This window comes from Acartia tonsa, chromosome 9 (genome assembly GCF_053477335.1).
Source record: "Acartia tonsa isolate MP-2025a chromosome 9, ASM5347733v1, whole genome shotgun sequence".
Lineage (NCBI taxonomy): Eukaryota > Metazoa > Arthropoda > Copepoda > Calanoida > Acartiidae > Acartia > Acartia tonsa.
This window is the reverse complement of record NC_137268.1, coordinates 14,215,401-14,237,336: the sequence shown is the minus strand read 5'-3', so window position 1 is coordinate 14,237,336 and position 21,936 is coordinate 14,215,401. Positions and strand designations below refer to the sequence as shown.

At 38.3% G+C, this 21,936-nt stretch overlaps 1 protein-coding gene across 1 annotated transcript in view; it reads left to right on the top strand.

The window, feature by feature from the left end:
* Nucleotides 1–21,936, top strand: part of BBS9 (Bardet-Biedl syndrome 9) — a 138,371-nt gene that overhangs the window by 98,686 nt on the left and 17,749 nt on the right. Inside the window, exons 26-30 of the mRNA XM_080171905.1 lie at nucleotides 4,518–4,562; nucleotides 5,327–5,400; nucleotides 5,713–5,779; nucleotides 10,410–10,489; nucleotides 12,386–12,488. Coding sequence (XP_080028031.1) covers nucleotides 4,518–4,562; nucleotides 5,327–5,400; nucleotides 5,713–5,779; nucleotides 10,410–10,489; nucleotides 12,386–12,488 — 369 coding nt within the window. The remainder of the gene's footprint in view (nucleotides 1–4,517; nucleotides 4,563–5,326; nucleotides 5,401–5,712; nucleotides 5,780–10,409; nucleotides 10,490–12,385; nucleotides 12,489–21,936) is intronic.

Here is a 21,936-nt window from a genome sequence, read left to right as displayed (position 1 = left end):
ATTATCCATACCCTACTCAAAATACTCGAGTATTAGGTTAAGTAACATACATCAGACAACCAACTCTTGGATCGCACGACCTTTGTCTAGATGTACTAGCTGTGCATGGTAAAAAGTTCCGCCAGTTTTGTGCCAAACCATTCCTCCTACTCTTACTGTCTTAACCTCTTTTCGAGGAAGCTTGTGTTTATCAAGTTCGAAATTAATTCCTTATCATTATCCCAAATTAAGCGCAAATGTCGTCTTGTTTGACTTTCCTTTCTAAAGAGACGCGGCATGGATTGTTTATATTTTGATGCGTCCACGTTCGTTACTTTTGAATGATATGTGAGTGTGTGAAGATTTCGGAGAACAAAATTGGGCCTATCATTGGTCTCATAGTGCGTGAACGACCCTAGTATACCAGGGGTTTGAAACCATAAGAACTTCAGGTAGAATTTGTTAATTTTATTTAAATGGAATGGTGCATAGGACGATTATAATTAGTTTAAAAGGCTTTAGCCAGCTAAGCATGAAACTTTATTATGATTAATTATTATGTTTTAGTAATTTTTTATGTGCTTTTATTTTTGCATTTAACAATGATTTATTAAACCAAATAATTTTCCTTTAAAGCCAAAGTTTCCAAAGATTCTTAACCGTAGAGAAAAATGATTTTAAAAAGCAATTAAGATTACGTGGTTATAAAAACTGGAATTTTGTATTAATTGATTTTGTAATTTCAGGACTTTGAAATAGTTGCCTCAATAAATCTATAATCAAACCTGCTGTTGAAACTTGATGGTTCCTGGTATTGGGGGTTTGTGTGTACGTCAACAAGATCTCTAGAACTTCCCGCTAATTCGGAAGTCACACTCAACCAAAGTGTCATGGTTGAGACACTTACTATTAATGTCGTGCACCTGACATATCTTTTCTAATCTATAAAATTTAGACAGATTAATTTTTATTGTTTCTATTGAAATCATGAATGAAAATTTGAAAACATCAGATAACTTTTTTCCATTTCCGGGGGCTAGGGTTGTTAAATTATTCTACCCTCCTTATTTTCATCAATATTTACAATCGATAACTTTTACAGTATTTCCCACATAGGAATTTGAGATGAATGAATTATTGCCCATTGTCTTATCCCAGTATCGCTGGTTACAATTAAATGAATAGGTAATAATGAATATTTTAAAAGTCGGCCAAACTTTTTTCGCCAATTTTCTAAAAAGGTTTTGCAAAAAAATATATATATATTTGAAATATTGTGAGAAAAAAAACAAGGATGAATTGTCAAAAACAGTGCACAAGTTAATCATTGAATAAATCAATTAATTCAAAAATCATCAAAAAGCATTTTTTTAAAATTACAATACTGTTCATAGACGTCCAATGGAGGAAGGATTAAAAGGATCTTTACTCCTCTCAAACTTTGAAACCTCTCATTTTACCTCCTTAAAAGATTTTAAAATACATTAGATTACCCTTCTTAATTCTCTTAAACCCCTCATTTTACCCCACTCCAACTCAAAAAGGCTTGAACGTCCTTGATACTGTTGCACTACGTTCCATGTACACTGTACAGGTTACTTCTGGTGCCAGGGATACCTGTAAAAATCTACTCTGAGGTCAAAATGATGCTAACCCTTGATTATACCATATCGCTTTAAGAATCTTCATACAGGCGATATTCTTTACCGATAGATTGGCTTATGAGCACAAATTATAAAACTAGAATTCTTTAAGTTTGAAAATTTAAACTTAAATTAATTTTGTAATTTTTTTTTTGTTTCATAAATATTATTTTCATTTTATTATTTTCAATAAATAATATTGCTTCTCTTTATTGCAAATATTTATAAAACTATATTTTATTAAATTCCATTTTCAAATTCGAATTAGATAAATTAAATTAGATGAATTTCGGATAATAAAATTTGAAAATTCGTTTATTATTGAAAGTGAATTTACATAACATTGATGCAAATTTTATACGTCACATGTTGGGATAGAACGTAAAGAAGTCATTTATCGGGTAGTACTAAAGACAGCTTTCCGTGGATATTAAAATGGAAAATTCTAGGATTAAAACCATATTTGTCAACTGATAGTTGCCAAATGCCCGGGCTAACAAAACAGGTATTAATTTTACGATTTTTATTTTACTATTCATGGGAAAATGTCTAAAATACAACGCTGTACATAATTTTTCAGTGTATCTAAGAACCGGTTCTATTCCAGCGGATTTTGATAGTTTTAGAAATACTGTCATTAAGAATGTCAGATTCTTTTTTTGTAGTTACAATTATATTTCAATATGAAATTATAGATAGTAGCAAACAAAACTACTTTACTATCATTATCTAAAAATTCGTACGTTTATTAAGGTGTTATTAGTTTTTATAGCTATATTACACCAAAATTGGAAATGGTAGAACTGCCATGATTTTTTACACAATGATTCCTGTGTCGAATAGGCATTATATTGTATGCGAAACATGTCTTTAATTATACCCATAATAGGTTTACATTAAGCATCATGAACTGAATACAACATTCCATTTTTGTCAAGGATTAAATTTAGGTTTCAACTGTTTCTCTTAGCATTTAAATATCATGTTAATGTAATAATTCACCTATTATGATAAAAGGGTGTGTATTTAGGCTTTAGTCTGAGCCTGCAATAGTGCATTTTAGTATATTATATTATCTGCAACCAAAACTGTAGAGGTTGTTTACATAATGTAGCAAAAAAAATTACCCAGACTGTTTTAAAGTCGGCCATTAAAAATTTTTTTTTATAAGTTGGAAAAACTTGGATTGTGTGTTGCTGTATTTTTATTGTAGATAAAATCATAAGTAAATGTAAGATTCTTACTCATCCGGGAAATCTTCACATGAAATTACAAAAGACTATCTAATAATAGCAGCCCATTTTTCACATTGCTTTATAGACAGACTGCTAAATTGAGTTATAGATAGATAGAGTAGCACCTAGAAAATATTCACAATAAATTCTTGAAATATTTCTGGCGGTTTCTCTCAATGTGCCTAGTCGAGCACAAAATTCCACCACCACTCCCAAAGGGTGTTAAAAAAAACAAATCGCTTCCCTTTTTTTAATATAAACCTTACAGTTTTGGTCCAAAACTAATAAAAATAATACTATTCATGCCCAAGCAATGAAAATAAGAAAACAATTTTGAATTTTGAATCTACTCACCCTTCCAGAGCACTAGAGCTCGAAACCTAGCCCTTGCAGAGAAATTTGCCCTACGCCAAAAAGTGCATATTTTATTATAAATTAAGACAAATTTGTTTCTTAGAAAGTACTTGAAATATTGTAGATAGGCCCCATAATGTTTAGGGGTTTTGATGGGGCATGTAAAGACCTTTCTATAGACACCTTAACAAGGTTTCTAACACAATCTTAGCCAATTTGGCATCAAAATGAAAGACCTTGCAAACATCAGGAACTAGAAATAGACAGAGTCGTCATGCCTAAATATTGGATGGGTCTGTCTTTTTTAAGCCAAATTAGACAGAAAGATTTTTAAATGCCCCAATAAAAACTCTAAACATTAAGGGGTCTATCTCCAAGATTTGAAGTACTTATGGTGGTTCAAAGTGTGAGCGATTGGTTTTTTTATTAACACCCTTTATTTTCTGCTTAAAAAAATAACAACCTCTCCTTCTTATTTTCATTTTTATTCAAAAACAAATAGTGGGCTATTTGTGGCTCGCTGCGCACTTGAGAGAAAGCACCATATTTGTCATTTAGCAGATAAATTTCATTTTGCTCAATGTAGCCGTTACAGACAGACAAACTAATGACACGAACTTTGTTAATTGTTGAGAAGTCTCAAGTTAGATTGTCCAAACACTAAAATGATAAATGATACGGATTACTTTAGAAAATTGAATTCTGACAAATTATGTAGCCCCACGCCTCCCCCCCTCCCCCCAATCAGGTCAAATTTATAGTTTAACTGTCTTTTTATCTTATGTAAGCCTTTTTATTAAGGATTACAATTCTTATTACCCAACAAGGACAATTTTATACATCAATAGCACAGCTAATAACCATTTTAGGGGAGTGTAGTTTATTGTCCAATGACTTACCCCTGGGTGGAGCTCTAACCCTGCGGGACCTATACATACGGTGCTTTAAACCAAGGCTACCAAGTGGCCAATTTTTCCTAACCTAACCTAAACTAATAAACAAATAATAAAATAAGGAAAGGGGGTGTTTCATGCAACAATCTCGTAATCAATGCGCAAATGGCACTTACTTTTCCAACTTTTTGTTTGATTTTGGGAAAATAGACCTACCAAGGATTGCTCATGCCAAGTTTTATATAGAAATTCGAATTGTAAGTACCATTTGCGCATTGATTACGAGATTGTTGCATTAAAAACTTCCCCCTTACCAGCAACCCTTCCCTTATTTTCAAATTCATTTTTATAATGTCGGTGCTTAACATGGCACTTTGAGTGAAAACCCAGAATAAATAATTATTTTTTTTTAGGAATTTTATACTGAAATTGATTTACATATGGAAAAGAGGAAACAGGTAAACAAATCTTTTAATTCTCGAATTATTGCAATAAGTCTAAAGAATATAGTAAAGAAATCTTTTTTAATTTAATCCATCTTCATAAATACTACCTAAAGTAACAGGGTGTCCATATTTTTGCACAGAACGTAAAACAGCAATATCCAAAGACTTATTGAAAAAATATATTATAGATTTAAAAACATATTGTTATATATATTACTAGCGGCTACGCCCCTAGAAGCTTCTAGGGACACTTAAGGTAGGAGGGGGAAAAGTCGACCTCATCCCATTTTAAATTTGAGTTTTAAAAGAGTAAAAAAATATTTTTTGGGAGGGAGGGGGGTGAAGACACCCTCCCCAAAAATAGTTTAAAACCTTCCCATGACCTATAAGAAGCTTCACTGTAAAGGAGAACAATATCGGTTCAGCGGTTAGCGAGATCCTTCGGGACAGACAAAAAACGCTAACTACTTTATATAATAGGATGAGCGGCTGCGCCCTTAGAGTTCTCTTGAAGGAAGGGGGTGGGGGTAAGTCGACCCTCCACTCTCAATTTAAGTTTCAAACTAATTTTTTTGGGGTGCTAAGTAGATATTTTTTCCAGGGGTGATTTCTCGTGGAAGGGTGGAGATACACTCCAAAACTAGGTTTAAACTTTCAATCGGCCAATAAGAAGCTTCACTGAAAAGGATAACGATTTCGGTCAAGTGGTTAGCGAGATCTTAAGCTACAGACAAACACACATAGATATCCTGTTACTTTTATATTTTTTTATTTAGTTGAAGACAAGTCTGGACACTTTAGAGCAGAGAGCAGCCCAGTTCAGAGCAATTGAAAAGAGATTACTAGCCAGGTTAGATTAATAATTTTGGAGCTTTCCCATAAAGTAGTCAGCAAGCACAGAATCCCATATTCCCTTTCAAGCACATAAAAACCCGCCATTTATTTTGTGTTATTTCGAAGGGGGTGTTGTTGGGAGGAGGGTTCCCAAATTTAAAAAAAAAACCTTCCCGGGACCTTTAAGAAGCTTTACTGTAGAGGGGAGCAATTTCTATCCAAACATATGGACATTAACACATTCAGAAATATACATTTGAGACACCATAAGGATAAAAAATATAATGCAAAGAAAGGTTTCAAGGTGATATGATTTTAAATTATTCAGGTTTAAAGATAAAACACCGACTCCATTGACAAATCTTGATATGCTACTAGAAGGAACATATAGACAGGTATGTATTTATGATTTAAATAGACAGGTAATTTCAATTTAGATCTATAAAAAAAAATATTTTCTAGAATGTCTTCAAAACCAATTAATATACACTGGATTAGAACCGGTTATCAGCCATACTAAAAAATCAGCTTTAGCATCATATTACAGAAAATTTTCCAGGAATATTGAACTAAAATTAAAAAATCATTACCATTTTTATCTTACAATTTTTCATTTTATTAACTGCGATTTTTAATACAATCCGATAAATAACTATTCTATTCAAATTATTTATTGGTTTTAATTATCTTTGTTTTAAATAAAGTCCATTTTTAATAGGAGATGCTATCATATGAAAAATTTTCTTATTTTTATCTAGAATCTCCAAAATACGTTTGGAGATTTAACAAATACTGCACTCTATTCAATTGAATAGATTTATCTAACTTTTACATGATTCAATATTGTTTATTTTACAACCATTCTACCTTTTCTTATTGCATAAACAGTCACATTAACAAATGCAAAACCGTGTAAAATTTCTTTTTGGTCCTTTCGCTTAAAAGACCTACATAGCACGGAAACACTGCCCCCCCCCCCTTTTTTTTGTTTTATAAATTGAAAATAAGGGGGAGATATGTCTAACCACTGCAGGGCCTATACCTGCAATGCCCTAATCATGCGAGCTAAAGTAAAACACAAATACACGAAAAAATAACCAACCCCCACCTGTTATTTCTATTTATTTCAAAATAAGGGTATGGGTAGGCTATGTGCTTGACTAGGCACTTTAAAGGAATCTGCATTCTTTTCAAAGTCCTTTTTTGCAAAACAATTAGCACAACTTTTTCCACAAAAAATTATAATTTTGTTGCATCATAACAAGAGTTAGATACATGCATAGATTACTGAGTACTGGTACAGATATGGAAAGGGATAGAGAAGATCTAGATGGTTAATCTGAATCAATAATCCGTCAAACTTAATGGAGATTCCTAGCAGAAGAATCCTTTTGTTTATTTATTCGATGAAATTTTTCTACGATATAATTTCCTCAAATCTAGTTAATTCTAAGAAATTCAACTTTCCATAGCAGACTTATTAAGTTTTGCCATGTGCCATATTGGCTTATTTAGAGAGTATGTATTTAGCTTTGTTTGCAATTTTGATATTTAGAAAAATATATACTATTGTATCTTGCAATTCGACGATATATATATTTATTTACACATTTTAATAATTTCACAAAAAATGCAAATTAAATAAAAACAACATATTGCCTTTTTTATCTCAAAACCAATCTCAGCTTTTTGTAGCAGGTCAAACCATTTAATAAACGGCACTAAACAATCTATTATACATATTTATATCTTAAATGCAAAGCTTCTTAGGTAAAAATTGCTCAGGAATTGTGAAAGATATTATTATATTTTTTATGTTGTCATAAAACGTATTATACAAAAACTGTGATGCTTTTGCATTCATGAAAGTTACTATACAATAAATTAGTATTTTTGGTGAAAAAAACCTCTTACAGAAACACTGTTCTGCTGTAACAAGGGTCATTGACAAATAGGGTATTAGGATCTTTATTATTTTAATCTCGCTGTGAAATGTATTTCAACATTATTGTAGGGTTTGTTGAGTCACTTTGACTAAAGAATGGTGTTTTGTGTAAGTTTAGTAAGGCTATTTGTGACATCTGGAATGAAAATCATATACAGGTTTTCTGATGTGATTGAGTGAGTCAGCTAACCATTCTTTCAGTCAATCAGTGAGGGAAGAGAAACACTAAATATTATAAAAATTATGTTTGTAATATCCTTTATCCTGTGTAAGTTTAGTAAGGCTATTTGTGACATCTGGAAAGAAAATCATGAACAGTCTTTCTGATGTGATTGAGTGAGTCAGCTAACCATTCTTTCAGTCAATCAGTGAGGGAAGAAAAACACTAAATATTATAAAAATTACATTTGTAGTATTTTTATCTTGTGTAAGTTTAGTAAGGCTATTTGTGACATCTGGAAACAAAATCATGAACAGTCTTTCTGATGTGATTGAGTGAGTCAGCTAACCATTCTTTCAGTGAATCAGTGAGGGAAGAGAAACACTAAATATTATAAAAATTATGTTTGTAATATCCTTTATCCTGTGTAAGTTTAGTAAGACTATTTGTGAAATCTGGAAAGAAAATCATATACAGGTTTTTGATGTGATTGAGTGAGTCAGTAAGGTATTCATTCAGTCAATCAGTGAGGGTAGCGAACGTTAAAAATGTTAGAAAATTGAATTTGTAATATCCTTTATCCTGTGTAAGTTTAGTAAGGCTATTTGTGACATCTGGAAACAAAATCATGAAGCAATTATCTTCTCAAAGTTATGATACCATACACACACACACATCCACCCACACACACACATACACAAACACACACACACACACAAACAAACACACACACAAACACACACACATACTCATGCACACCCCTCGAAATTCTCTACATAGGTTTTATCAAAACCAACGTTGTATATGACAACTGTTCTATTTACAAAAGACATAAGACTGTTCTTGAAAATATTAAGTTGAAGTTTGATTCATAATTCCCTCAAAATATCTTTTTTTTTCAAAACAAAATATAAATTGGGGAAAGGACCTCCCACCACTGCGAAGCATTTGAGGATAGTGAAAAAGAATACTAAAAAAGTAGTACTATATCTATATTAATGGTTGCTTTTTGACATATTGTTCCAAATGCAATTGTCTCAACTCCTTTAGCAGAGAGAATCCTAAGCTCCTGGCCAAATGTTGCTTGTGTACTATACGAGTTGCACTTGCATAGAAAACAGAACTTTAGGAATATGTAAACAGGTTACCAGTATGGCTTCGAAACCGATTAATATATACATGACTAGAACCGGTTTTCAGCCATACTTGAAACCGTGTATGCCATCGTGTTACAGACAAAATAAAAGTTAATAATATCCGCGGAAAACTGTCTATAATACTATGCGATAAATAACTACTCAAAATAAAGGCGACCTAAAGGTGTTTAGTTGGAAAAAGATAATAAACTAAATTACATGCAAAAATACAACAAAAAGTTATTGTTAAATTTGAAATGAAATGCTAGCCATTTTATGGACATTCTTAGTCATGTTATTAACAATTAACTTATCCTTAACCTTTACTGTTGTACTCAATTATTAGCATACAACAAATTTAACACCCTTGCTGCCCCGTTGTTTCAGAAAGGAATATTGTTTTGTCTTTTTTTCAAAAATTCAAATATACAAAAGAAAACAATTTTATGTAAACAATATCCACCTTTCACAACTCATATTTCTATTATTTTATTTCTATTGAAATTGAATGTTGTGTAAGGTTCAATTTTGAATAAATATATTCAATTACAGTTCATACTTTTTAGGTAAACTCAGTATTTTGCAATTAATGGCTTTATTCATTAGAGTAAAACAAAAGAGGGGGAAGGAGTTAAATAACTGTATGTCCCCACCCCGTGGACCCTGCCAATAGCGTCATCAAGATTAACACAGCCAAGTCACTGCAAGAGAGCAGAGAGCAGTTAGCTAGCAGACAAAAAAGGTCCCCAAGACAGGGGCCAGGTAGTTGTCTGGGTTATACATCTATACTTATTACATTAATTCATTCTTAAATTTAAAAGTAAAGAAATATAACTTGCTAAAATAATTAAGTTAAAGTTACAATGAAATCAGGATAAAATCAGTCAATATCATAAAATAATAAAAATCAAAACAGCATTACAAAATTACAGGTAGACGTAGAGTAATAAAGCTCTTTATGGGCGATTTCCCTTGCATAGTATCTGGTCCACAAACGATTATCTTGAGAAAAAAAAGGTTCTTTGATTTTGATTTTAAGTAGGTAGGTTAGGGCTCTGCAGGAATAGAAGTAAGTTATTTGTAAAATTAACAAGGATGACAACATCCATAAAAGCGAAGCACTGAAACTGTAGGACAAACGGACATGAACACTTATATAGTGTCAGAACTATAATAATATAATAATCAGAATATAAATGTATAAGAGTCGAAGCAAAATTGTAAGTAAATTTGTTGAAAAACTTCTTTATACAGGATAATGTTTATGGACATACTTACATATTTAGGACTTGATTATAGAATTCCTTCGCTTATAACATTATACTTTGTTGTCCCAGGAATCAATATACCAAAAATTAGATCAATCGGATGATTAGATCACATAAAAATTTGTTGTTAAAAAAGTAAAAAAATCAACATGTTTAAATTGGACGTACGGAAATTTTGGTAATGATTATAGAGTTGCTACGCTTTATAAATCGTACCTAACTACTAAAGGAATCACAATGTAAAATTTGAAATCGATAGGACAATTCTAACATGCCTAAATTAACGTAAAAAGCTATCCGTTACGGACGAACGGACGGACCGACCCTAATTATAGAAAAGCTTCGCTTTTAAAAATAGAAGAGGAGGGGGGTTGTGTAAAAATACCTTTTTGTATTTTCATACATGTGACAAATACATATATTTGAAGCAATTTAGAAAACATCCCGCACAAACAAAACCATTAAAATTTATTTTTAAATATTTTTTTATCAATTTATATGATGATTATTATTTAGGTTTTATCAAGTGCAGAGCATGTGGAAAATATCAAACAAGAAATTGATCAGTCTGCTGGTAATTTAGCCTGCATTGTTAGGTAATTCTTTGACTAATTTTGGTAAATTTTTAGCAATGATTCATGCAAAAAGTTTAACATCTCAAAAAATTTAGTTTAGAGTTAACTTTATTTTGTGGACTTTTTAGTTTAACATTAATGCTTTGGGTTAAGCAACGTGAACTAACTAATTGATTGTACAACCTTTACCTAGGAGTCTCAGGTCGTCCAAAGGAGGGAGTTAAAGGTTGATACCCCCCCCCCCCCCTAAAGTGCAATTTCCTCTCTATTGAGATTTTATATGCCCCCCCCCCCCCACAAAAAAAAAGCCTAGACGTCCTCGAGTCATGACATTTATTCTCTCTATTATATATTCCCTTGATTTTCAAATTGATAATAAAAACTAGAAATATTTCAAAAGCCAAAATTAATTATTAATATGTCAAATTTATTACAATGGAATGAAGTATTAAAATGTTGTACCACATTTGACAAAAATGCATCAGCTTTTATACACTAGTACAAACATACACATAGTTACTATGTATGTATAATATTGATTTGGAAATTTAAGTAGTCTGCTGTTTACTAAAGTAGCTTTATTGTTATTTGTAGAGGCATTAAAGTATATATACTTGTTCAAAATGAACTTGTAACAGTAAATTTTTTAACAGTTGGGTTATTTTTCATGAGATTGTCCATAAATAATCGCTGTTAGCATAAAAAAAAGTAACAATATGTTTGTCTGTCTATGTCTGTGTGTATCGAAGGATCACGGTAACTAAAAAGCCAATATGCTTCTCCTATACAGTAGAGCCCTATATAGGTCCTGGGAATTTTCATAACTATATTCAGATAGGGTACCGTTACCCTCTCACAAGAAATACTAACCCAGGCAAAAATTTCTCACAATTTCTTTTAAAGCCTAAAATTGCAAGTCGACTTTCCCTCCTTCCCTCAAGTGTCCCTAGATGCAGCTAGAGGCGTTGTCGCTAGTATTTACATAAGAGAATAATATACTAGGCACACAAGTAAACAATAATCATAACAAATGCCATTCTGATATCCTATGCAAACTTTTGTTTTTCTTTGAAAGTTTTAGTTTGCTAGAGATATGCACCTATACAACTAAATAAACTTTTTTTACATAAAACTTTATTCGTTCAATTCAGTATTTGGTAACATTATTGGGGAGAGAATATGCAGAAATACCTTGGATTAGGAAGTATATCATTTTTTCGCTATGTAAAGCTTTTATGTCGTTATGTAGATGATATGTCACTTTTATTTAATTCTATATTGTTGACATAAACTACGCCAAAAATTTTCGGTTGTCCCTTTCGTGACAACGCCTCTTTAGGGGCGTTTCGTCGTATTTTCACGTTAGCTTTTTTTATTTGTGTTCCCCAACCCTGCAGGGCAAACTAACCTAAAATAACATGTCAAAAGCTACTGTGAAAATACAAAGAAATGCCACTTAAGAGGCGTTGTCACGAAAGGGACTATACCAAAATTTTCAAATTCTAACATGAACTTTAGACATATAGGTTCTTTTTGTCCATAACTGTATAAAGGAAAAGATATAGGATACTCGTGCTAATAAGCATCTACTTTAAAATCATTTCTACATCTATCAATCTAATTTTATGGATTTTTTTTCAATTTAGCAACGAAGGAGGTTTTTTTACATAGGTACTATTGCTAGAAGTTATTCTACCTAATATGCATTACCTGTCTAAAGTTTAAATCAATTTGTCAATTATTTCTTTTTCCATATGTTATTATCCTTGTAGTTCACATTACAGAAATAATATACCATATAACCTACTTATGTTTTTTTTAAATTTGATAATGATTATATTTCACTGATAAGAAGAGTGGTTCAGAAATTTTTTTTCTTTCGGCAGGGGCCATTTAAAATTGAATTTAAAATTTTAGGTTATTGCTGTATCTGTCTCAACTGAGCATGAATATATCTCAAGAAGAATTGGACAAACTGTCATGTGCCTTGTCACCTATTTTCAACCATGATCAAGAACAGGTAATTACATCATCAAATCAAGGAGGGGTGTGAGGCAAAGGGGTGTCGAGTCGTCGACTCCCCCTCCCAACTCCCCCTTTATCGAATTAGGTGCTGCAAAATATTTTTGATAGATTGTCTTGTCTTAAAAGAACGAAGTTTTTATAGTGCCTATAAAAATGACGTCATACTGGCCTACCTTTGGTCAATTAAAATATAAACTGCCCTGCCATTGGTAATTTAGTCCGTATGTTAGCCTATCATTGGTCATTTGTATTGTATGGGGTCATTTTTTATAGGCACTATAAAAAGCTTCTAAAAGAATAAATATACAAATACAATACACTTAGGATCAAACATTTTCTTAAAGGTTATCTTTCGCACATTTTAATGCAAAAAATGTTGAAAGATAACAAATTATTTATTCTTCAAAGTTGAAAACAAGTCAAGAATATTTTCAATTTACAAAATTTATTGTTTCACATTCTTATATTGTTTACACTTTCAAAAAATTGAAATATTATGTATTGACACAAATATCAATAATAGTTACAAGGATGTAAACATCCATAAAAACTTAGTTCATAATCAGGACAAACAAACAATAATATACAGTCAGCATCTTCTATGACAAAAGGTTACATTGTTTTACTGTAAAATTGTTTAAATATCAAAATGTTTGACTAATTCATTGATTGTCTCAGGAATCAGCATTACATTATTTTATAACTCGTATATGCGATCCTAGCATCTAGGGGTCCTGTATTCGAAGGTGAAGCATCTGAAAGAAAAATAGCATAAAACCATCCTAAGACTTAAATGTAGTTAACAAAGTAGAAAAACCGCCCTAGGAACTATGTGGAGCATTGATGTATAGTATGGAAAACTTAATCGGTTCAGTAGTTATTGAAATCATGAGTCAGACAAAAGACCTTACTACCTTATATAATAGGATTAGGTGTAAAATTAGCAAAAAAATAATATTAAAAAAAATGTTTGCTTTCTGGCAATTTATTTAAATGAACCTCTTTCCTCAGAAATCTTTATTTAATTGTCTGAAAGCAATACTTTGTATTTATGCTTACCTATAGAAATTCTTAGTATCTACCATGCATAAAAAGAGTATACATCCAAAAGAAAATTGTTTTGGCTTCAAATTTTTGCAGCATGCTGAGTATTTTGTTCAGATATTGTTCAATTTTGACTATATCAAAAGGCCAAAGAATAATAGTTTTAATAGTGTTAATTTATCCTACAACCTTTGCAAAAAAAAGACTTTTTTAAAGATTTGTGGGTTGGTCTTCACTGAAAATAGCTGAAGATTCTTCAGTTGTTTTCACGACAGTAAGGTGAACCTCTTGAAAGAAGATAAATTCAAGAAATATTTAACCCCCTCCCCCCTTCAAATAAATTAATTATTATTAATTTTAAAGCTCTTTTTAATTGAACTATATACAGGAAAATTTATTTTTCTCCAACTGCAACATCCTCTACATTTCTGGAATTTAGTAAAACTGTGGATGACAGGTTAAAAGATTTCAGGGTGTATAATGTACACTAGGCTACTCCGTCTGCATACTTAATCATAAGTCAGGGAAGGGAGATATCCAAAGTCAACACCCAATTCTTCCCCCTATAATTATCTTCTACAAAACCCGCGATCATGGCTCAACGCGTAGCAGATACGCTTGTCGTCGGGGGGGGGGGGGGGTGATAGGTTCGAATCTTGGCCCATCACGCGTCAAAACTATGGTTCCTATTGCTGCTATGTCTTGTGCACGACATAAATAGATGAAGTAAATGGAATGCCTTGGCACATAAACAGAAGCAACTCATTACCATGCATCACAGTTAGGACTTCTCAGACAACGGTCATACAATTAAAGGGTTGGTTGTCTGATGGATGTTACTTAACCAAATAACCTTGAGTTTTAGAATGTCGCATCCAATCACACGTGAATTATTGCTTGGATTCTCTTGATGATAACTTAAATCGAAGGAGAATCCCGCCCTTACGAGGTAATGGTAAAAAAAATTTAGAGGAAGGAGAATGCCTTGGCACATAAATGGGCGCACCTTATTACCATGCACAGTACAGTCAACACTTCTAAGAAAGGTCTTACAATCAAAGGGTTAGATGTTACTTGACCTAATATCCACCCAAAGAAACTGCCCAGCACTTTTATCTGGACTGTCCTGTCACTACTGATATTACTACCAACTACTTCACAGACTTTCTACATAATATTCACCTCAATTTTGACGCAAGCTGGCTGTTAGTAGGAGTTCCAAAAACGCTCACAAGTAATATGATAACTGTTTTAAATATTGAAATTATACTTGTGTTATATTTCATCTTTCAGTCAAGACTGAAAAAAAAGCTTCCATTTAATTCAAATCTACTTGAATTTATTTCCTTTCAAAGGAAATTTTTGCTTAAAAACAAAAGGTATAAACTAGGATATGAAAAATTAACAACAATTCAATTTAACCCTGGATAAATTTTATTCCTACTCTGTCTGTTATTCAGCTCAAGTATGCTATACAGGGTAAATACCTAGGTAAGTGACCAGTCGATAATGATCCTTCATTAATCCTCTGGCGACTCTTAAAACTAACAGGGTCAGAGCTGTCTACTATCAGAATACCTGTCCTTGCCCCACTCATCTTAATTCAGTCTGCCAAGCACATCTTATATGTGATACACTATTTCTTTGAGGCTTTATTGATGACTGGGCTCAGGGAATACCACAGGATGTCTGACTTAAATTAAAGGGGCAATAACAAGGTAAGGGACCAGTCATCCTCTGGCGACCCTTGTACCTAACAGTGTTAATAAAACTGTCCATGCCCCTCCCTTACTTATTCATTCTGCTAATCACATCTTAAATGTGATCCATTATTATTTTATGAAGACGTAAATTATGACTGAACAAAGGGAATGTCTGCACAGTATGTAAAAATCTTTTCTTATAACCAATGTATTTTTGATATGATATTCTTTAATATATGTGTACATAAATAATTTTCATCCATTTTTTTTTGAATATTGTGAATGACTTTTAAAATAATATTGATAAACTTTAAATGTAATCTTTGTATGTAAATGATAAAGACAAATAAAGAATCAAATAATAAATAATAATATCCACCATTGGCGTTATAGTATTGCATCCCATTACAAGCGGATGATTAGGTTCATTAGATGATCTCTTGAAATCGAAGGAGAATCCCGCCCCAATTAGGCAATATGTACCTTCTACAAAATTCAGAATTTAATACTTCTCTCCCCTATATTCCTGGTTTTGAATACTAAATCAAAAGAACATTATTTAGCAGGAAGAGCCTGAAATAAAATACCTACTGTATAATTGTTTTCAAATGTGGAAATTTGGGACTTTCCCCCGAAGTGCCTATCGAGCACTGAAACCCCGTTGGACTCTCTCCAAATTATTATAATAAGTTGTTGATAAGAGGTTTATATTTTTCTATTCCTAACCCCTGTGGTACCCTACCCGGTACCAAAAATAACCGAGCATAACCTGACCTAAATTAATAAACGAAAAACTCCCTACCCCTCCCCCCTCCTTTATCAAAATAACGAAAGAGGGGTTTAGTGCTTGACTTGGCAATCTGAAGAAACTTCAGTAAATTAATATCAATATTTTATTATCTAAAACACCTTTTCCTGTGTAACTGATCTATTGTATAGATGTATATGTGGTATCCGCCTAGGTTAAATGGCAGACACCCGAGTTCAGATGACTACGGCAGTGCGAACAGACGTGGACACATATATTATAGAGAAGCTACGCTTCTCTAGCAATCACTAAATAATAAACAGAGTCTATTCAGATGTTCCTTTATTCAGGGTCTAAGGTTTACTAAAGTTATATAAAACTAACAATAAATACACAGATTGGAATAAGTAATCATAAAGCAGAATCAATATACATACATATACAATAATCAGATTGGGCAATAATGATCCCCCATCCCTGGAAAGGGTGGGGGAACCAAACAATACAGCTTAACCATAATAAGGCTGTCAAAATCTATCATTAATTTTAAAGCATAGGGAGGGGTCGGCTGACCCCTTCCCCAGTACTCGGGGGAGGGCCCTCGGCCCTTCTCCGAACCAAGGTCAGGGTGCCATAGAACATGGCTCACGGCTGCCGAATACCACAACTCTCCCCTCGGAAGGCTGGGAGGGGGTTTCCCTGCCAGACTTCCGACAGTGGTTGAGGCCTTCGGCCCGCTCATTAGGGGCTATTATGTACAAGAGATAATGATTCAATGGAATCCTAGTGGTGATTTTCAGGGCTGATGGGCCCCCAATGTGGGGTAGAAGGTAGAGGCTGGCTTTTGTTGGGCACGTAGCTCGGCGCCAGCGGGTGTCAGGTTGGCATGGGGCGCAGCCGCTGCGGGACCGGTCAGCAACGGGGCATTCTGGTTGGTGTTGGCAGCGGCTGGGGCACTGGCTACCAGGTTGACTGTCTGGGCAACAGCCTGGCCTCCCGAGGGGCCGCGGGGCTTTCCAGAGTGTGGCCCAGGCCTGCCTGGGCGGTCATTTCCACTATCGGCTGATTTCATGGACACCATCTCCTCGGCTGCTTCCCGGCCAATAGGAATGGCATCCCAGTCCACTGAAAAGTCCCGGGACTTGGCATGGGTGAGCCTGGCCCTGGCCAAGGCCTTACGATACAAGGTTGGATGATACAGGAATACTTGTGACATCGCGTTCAGGGCAGCTCGTACACCTCCTTGTGCAGCTGCCAGGGAGATGATGGTTAAGTCTCCCAGCAGCTTGAGGATCAACAGCAGCAGACACAGTATGGCTGCGCCATCTCCCCACTCGTGAATAGCCTGTCTGAACCCAGCTCAGACATCCAGGGTTTCCTCCCCTTCCTCCGCCAGTCGGTCAATATTGTAGGACACGATCCCATGGTCTCCGGTGGCTGAACAGCTGCCTTGCTGGACGCATGAGCCATACGACAGGCCGGTCAGCATGGCGGCCTTATACGCCGGGAACGCTAGTAGCTGCTGCCAGTCATTCAGCTCGGCCTGAGAATACAATCCTCCCGAGCTAAAGTCATCCAAGGGCTCGGTCAGCAGCTGCTTGGGTGTATCCAGCGGGGGCGGCCTCTTCTTAGGTGCAGGAGTTAGCTCTATCCACCCTTCCTCGGTGTGTACAGTTAGGGGGTAGGTGGAGGAGCAGGGAATCTTGGTGGCGTGGCCGCTATACACCTTTGTCACGGCATCTACAAATCCTGTGGGCTCCACCGGCACCTTGTCCCAACATTCATTGCTCTCCCTTACCACGTACTTATTACGTTGGCAGGTAAGCTGGAGCAATACATCTCCCCTCAAAATAGAGAACGTGCTCCCCTGGACACGCACCGGATGGGCCGGGTCTAGCTGCTGGAGCTTCCAGCAATTGGCCGCTACTTCTTCTGCTGCTGCGCTTCTCATTCGAGTTTCCAGGGTAAATCTGATGTAACCCGCGTGTATCTGGGCCTGGAGGGGGACATCCACGTCCCTGGCCGATACTCTGGGCAACGCTGCCGGGTCGGCTGCCACGAACAATGCTGGGTGGTTGGTGGCATGGGCCTCAAAGTCGCAGTTCACTATTGAGGTGGGGGTAGTCATGTTGATGAAGAATTGGGCCTGATGGTCAACCAGGAACGCATCCATCACCAGGCTGGGTTGGAGGCTGCGGATCAGCCTCAAGGGGCAATCTCTCCCCAGGTGGTCCCACACATATGTGGCCTCTCCAGTGACACAGGACAGCTCGGACTGGGGACACTCTAGGGTCAGGTGGTCAGACTGGGACTCCACCCGTCCGTTCTCAACTACGTAGGTCTCTTCCTTGACCAGCAGCCGTCTCTCCTGGAGCACTAACTCATTTCGGTACAGCTGGCCCTCAAAATGGACGTCCTCCCCTTCACAACCCACCCCCTCGGGGCTGTTGACCAATGCGCCTACCATATCGAGGGTAAAGAACAGGGGGTGGTTCAGCTGGAACGTCAATGGCTTGGTCTTGCCTGGCAGGGTGTAGACTCGGCTCCGGGCCAGGTCCCGGCACGTTTCTGGGTCAATCTTGGTTGGCCGCATGAGGGTGGGGACCGAGGTCACCTTCAGGTGGCCCCAGACTCCACACCTAAATGTCCACTGGGACACTGTGAGTTGACAGCTATATCCCGTGGTCTCCCGAATCTTGACTTGCTGCAGGACATGTACCTCATGGCCCAAGGGCACCTCCTGGTGTATTGGCTCCTTGCTACACATCTGCTCTTTGTTGTAGGCGGTGACATGGGTGGGGTTGGCACAGTCCCACCCTACTAAGACATAGCTAGTTGTAGGCCACACAGCTGCTAGCAATAGGCCCCACAGAACCATCCACCAATGGGAGAATCTGCCAGACAGCCATCGTCCTCGCGCACGCATCTGGGGATCCTCGGCTCTGGCCACAACTGCTTCCTGGGGCTGGACACTGCTGGACTGCTCCTGGCTAGATATAAATTTCCATTGAGTGTTATCTTTGGACGCCCGTGGCGTCCCGATGCCCTCCCCAATGACAGACTGACAGGCGACTGGCGCCTGTCTGGGCGTCGGCTCCCCTAGCCCCAAGGTGGCCCTTCCCTCGTCCATGGCATGCCCAGTGGCATGGGGCTGGAGTGCGTGTGGCACAGGCTCGCCCTGTATTACATCCCTCCCCTGCCCTAGGAACTCAGGTGCATGTGGCACAGGCAAGTCCTGATAACCCCAAATCTCAATCTCCCCAGCCTCTGGTGCGGGAGGCACAGGCAAGGCTGGAGGGTTACAATATTTTGGATACAATGCATTTGTCAATTTTAACTTATCCTGGCTCAGTTGAGGGTGGTAGACAGCTGGACTCTCTCTGCTGGCAGGGGGCTCTGGATGATGGATAGCTGGACTCTCCCTGCTGGCTGGTGGCGCTGGCTGACTGGGGGTGACGGATGTCACCCCTCCCTCTGGGGCTGCAGGCTCGTTCCAGGGTCCAGGTATCTCGGTGGCGGCGACGGTTGTCGCCCCAGGCACCAGTGTGGGGGCGCTGGATAGCACCCCCCAGTCTTCACAGGTGGCGGCGGCGGTTGCCGCCCCAGACATCAGCTTGGGGGTGCGGGATCGCACCTCTCGTCCTTCCCAGGTGGCGACGCCGGATGGCGCCCCATACATCGACTCAGATGCGCTGGCTAGCGCCTCTCGCCTCTCCCGCTCGGCGGCCGCCAGGGCCTCCCCATACACCGTCTCGGTGGCGCTGGGTAGCGCCCCTCCGCTCTTGCTGGGGGGACTCGGTCTGGCAGGCCCCATCATGTTGAGGCTGAATGGTTGAGGCCGCAGGACTTCTGGCTCCGCAATGTTGGTTGGCTGCACGAACTCCGGTCCCAAGTGGTTGAGGCTGAAGCCCAGGCCAACCCGGTTGGGTTCAGCCGCTCCTCCCAGCACGTTGATCCTGGCTGGGATAGTCCCAAACTGCGGCATTCCTTCTGATTGGCCCGCAGCGCTGGGGGCGGCTGCTTGCTGGAGTGTTGCTGGGGGCGCGCTCCCTTCCATGTTGGCTACCCGGCTGGGCTTCCCTGAGTGAGCGCCCTTGTCAGCTACACGTCTCCTGCCGGCTACCTGGTCCCAGTCAGCCTTGCACTCGGCTGCTGTATGGTCTGCGTAATGGCAACGTTCACATTTGGCAGGACGGTCACGGCGTGGCTGGGTGCGTCGCTCTTCTAGGCTGACCTCCATAGGCGTAGGACAATCTCTGATTCGGTGGCCCTTCCCATGGCAGCGGTAGCAGCGGCCTGGAATCTTGTCGTCTGGTGCAACCTTACTCATCTGGTGGAGACCCGGAGCCAATGCGCCAATCTCCATTGGCTCCGACTCATCGCACTGGGGCAACTGGACGCTGGCTGATCCCGTGAGCCCGTCGGTGGCGTCCACTAGGCACACACCCTCCTTCAGCTGCTTGGTGATCATGGTCACGGTGAACATGGCTCGCCTCGTGTACTCAGGTACCGAGGCGATCTCATGTCCCATCATAACGCGTTTCACATTGGCGTTGCGAATGCCGCGATTTAGTTCATCTATCAATAACTCCAAATCTTCGTGGCTGTAGGCCTCCCGGTATAGCGCACACTTGGTGGATATGTAGGCTTGTATAGGCTCCGTCGAGTGTTGCCTGTAGTCTCTGAAGGCTTGCTTCAGGGTCTGAGACTCATAGGCTGGACGAAATAGCATTTCACACTCGGCCTTGACTTGTTTGTATGTCAAGGCTTGGCCTGCCTCTCCAAACAGATGAGAGGCCATCTCCGCCGCTTGCCCCGCCAGGGATAGTAAAAGGGCGTTGCGGCGGTTCAGTGTGTCATGGGGGGGTACACAGTAAGCCGCCAATGACATCTCCAGCCTCCGGATGTGGGAGTTCCAGGACTGCTTGGGCGGTCCTGGGTACTCCGGCAGGTTACTCAACATCAGCTTGCGGTACTCGGCTGGAGCCGGCTGGGGATCGTCCTGGAGCCATCCTTGGAGCTGGTCGCCTCCTTGCGCTTGTGGCTGCTCCATCGGGTCAAAGGTTCAGCGGCGGGACACTAAGTTTTAAGTCAATACTATAGGTGGTTTACACTTATGGCTTCTATCCTAGCAGCCAATACCGTTTATCACTTGGTTGGTAGTTTGAACTACAAAGATCTAAAATAGGTGTACACTAGGATACTTGTCACTAGCTTCTAAGCTTTAAGGTAGGCTGGTAGGTGTAGATAGTTGTTGAGGGTCTGAACTGCTGTCAGGAACTGATTTGGTTTTCCTTATCACACTGTAGATAGGAGGGAGGAGCTTGCAAGTCTTTTTTTCTAAAAATATCTCTGTTGTATGCTATAGAGTAGCTCCTCTCCTGTGTGTGTGTGTGTGCGTGAAATCTCCTTTCCTTGCAACGCGCCTACGCGCCGTCAGATTGCGCACACAGGTAAAACGCGCATCTATCCCTCAATCTGCTCTCTCATTGGTCCGCTTTATCTCCTTTGTCCGTTGAATTTTTCGTTGCGTCCCAAGCTCCGCTGCGCAACCCGTGAATTGTGCTCCAATCTCCCGGTCGCTATCTCCGCACGGTGGACGGACTTATCCAAGTGTGGGGAGAAGGGGGAGTGCGTGAGGGGACAGGGTAAAGCCGTCCTTCCCCCTATGGGGAGGGGGGTGCTGCAGGTTTGAGGTCAGATTGTTTACCAATACATTGTTATCTTACATCTAGGTTCTATTTTTGGCTTTATCACAATACACAACAAATTTGTTTACCAAGCCCTGCCCATAAATCTATTGTTCAGCTTTCACACCAGGGTGGTAATCCATAAAATCTGATATAATATCTGTTTTTCTCAATGGGTGGCTGCGCTGTAGCCTCTCAGGATACTTGGAGTTGACGTAGTTTTTCTTCTGCTTGGTACACTACACTCGTATTTTCGCT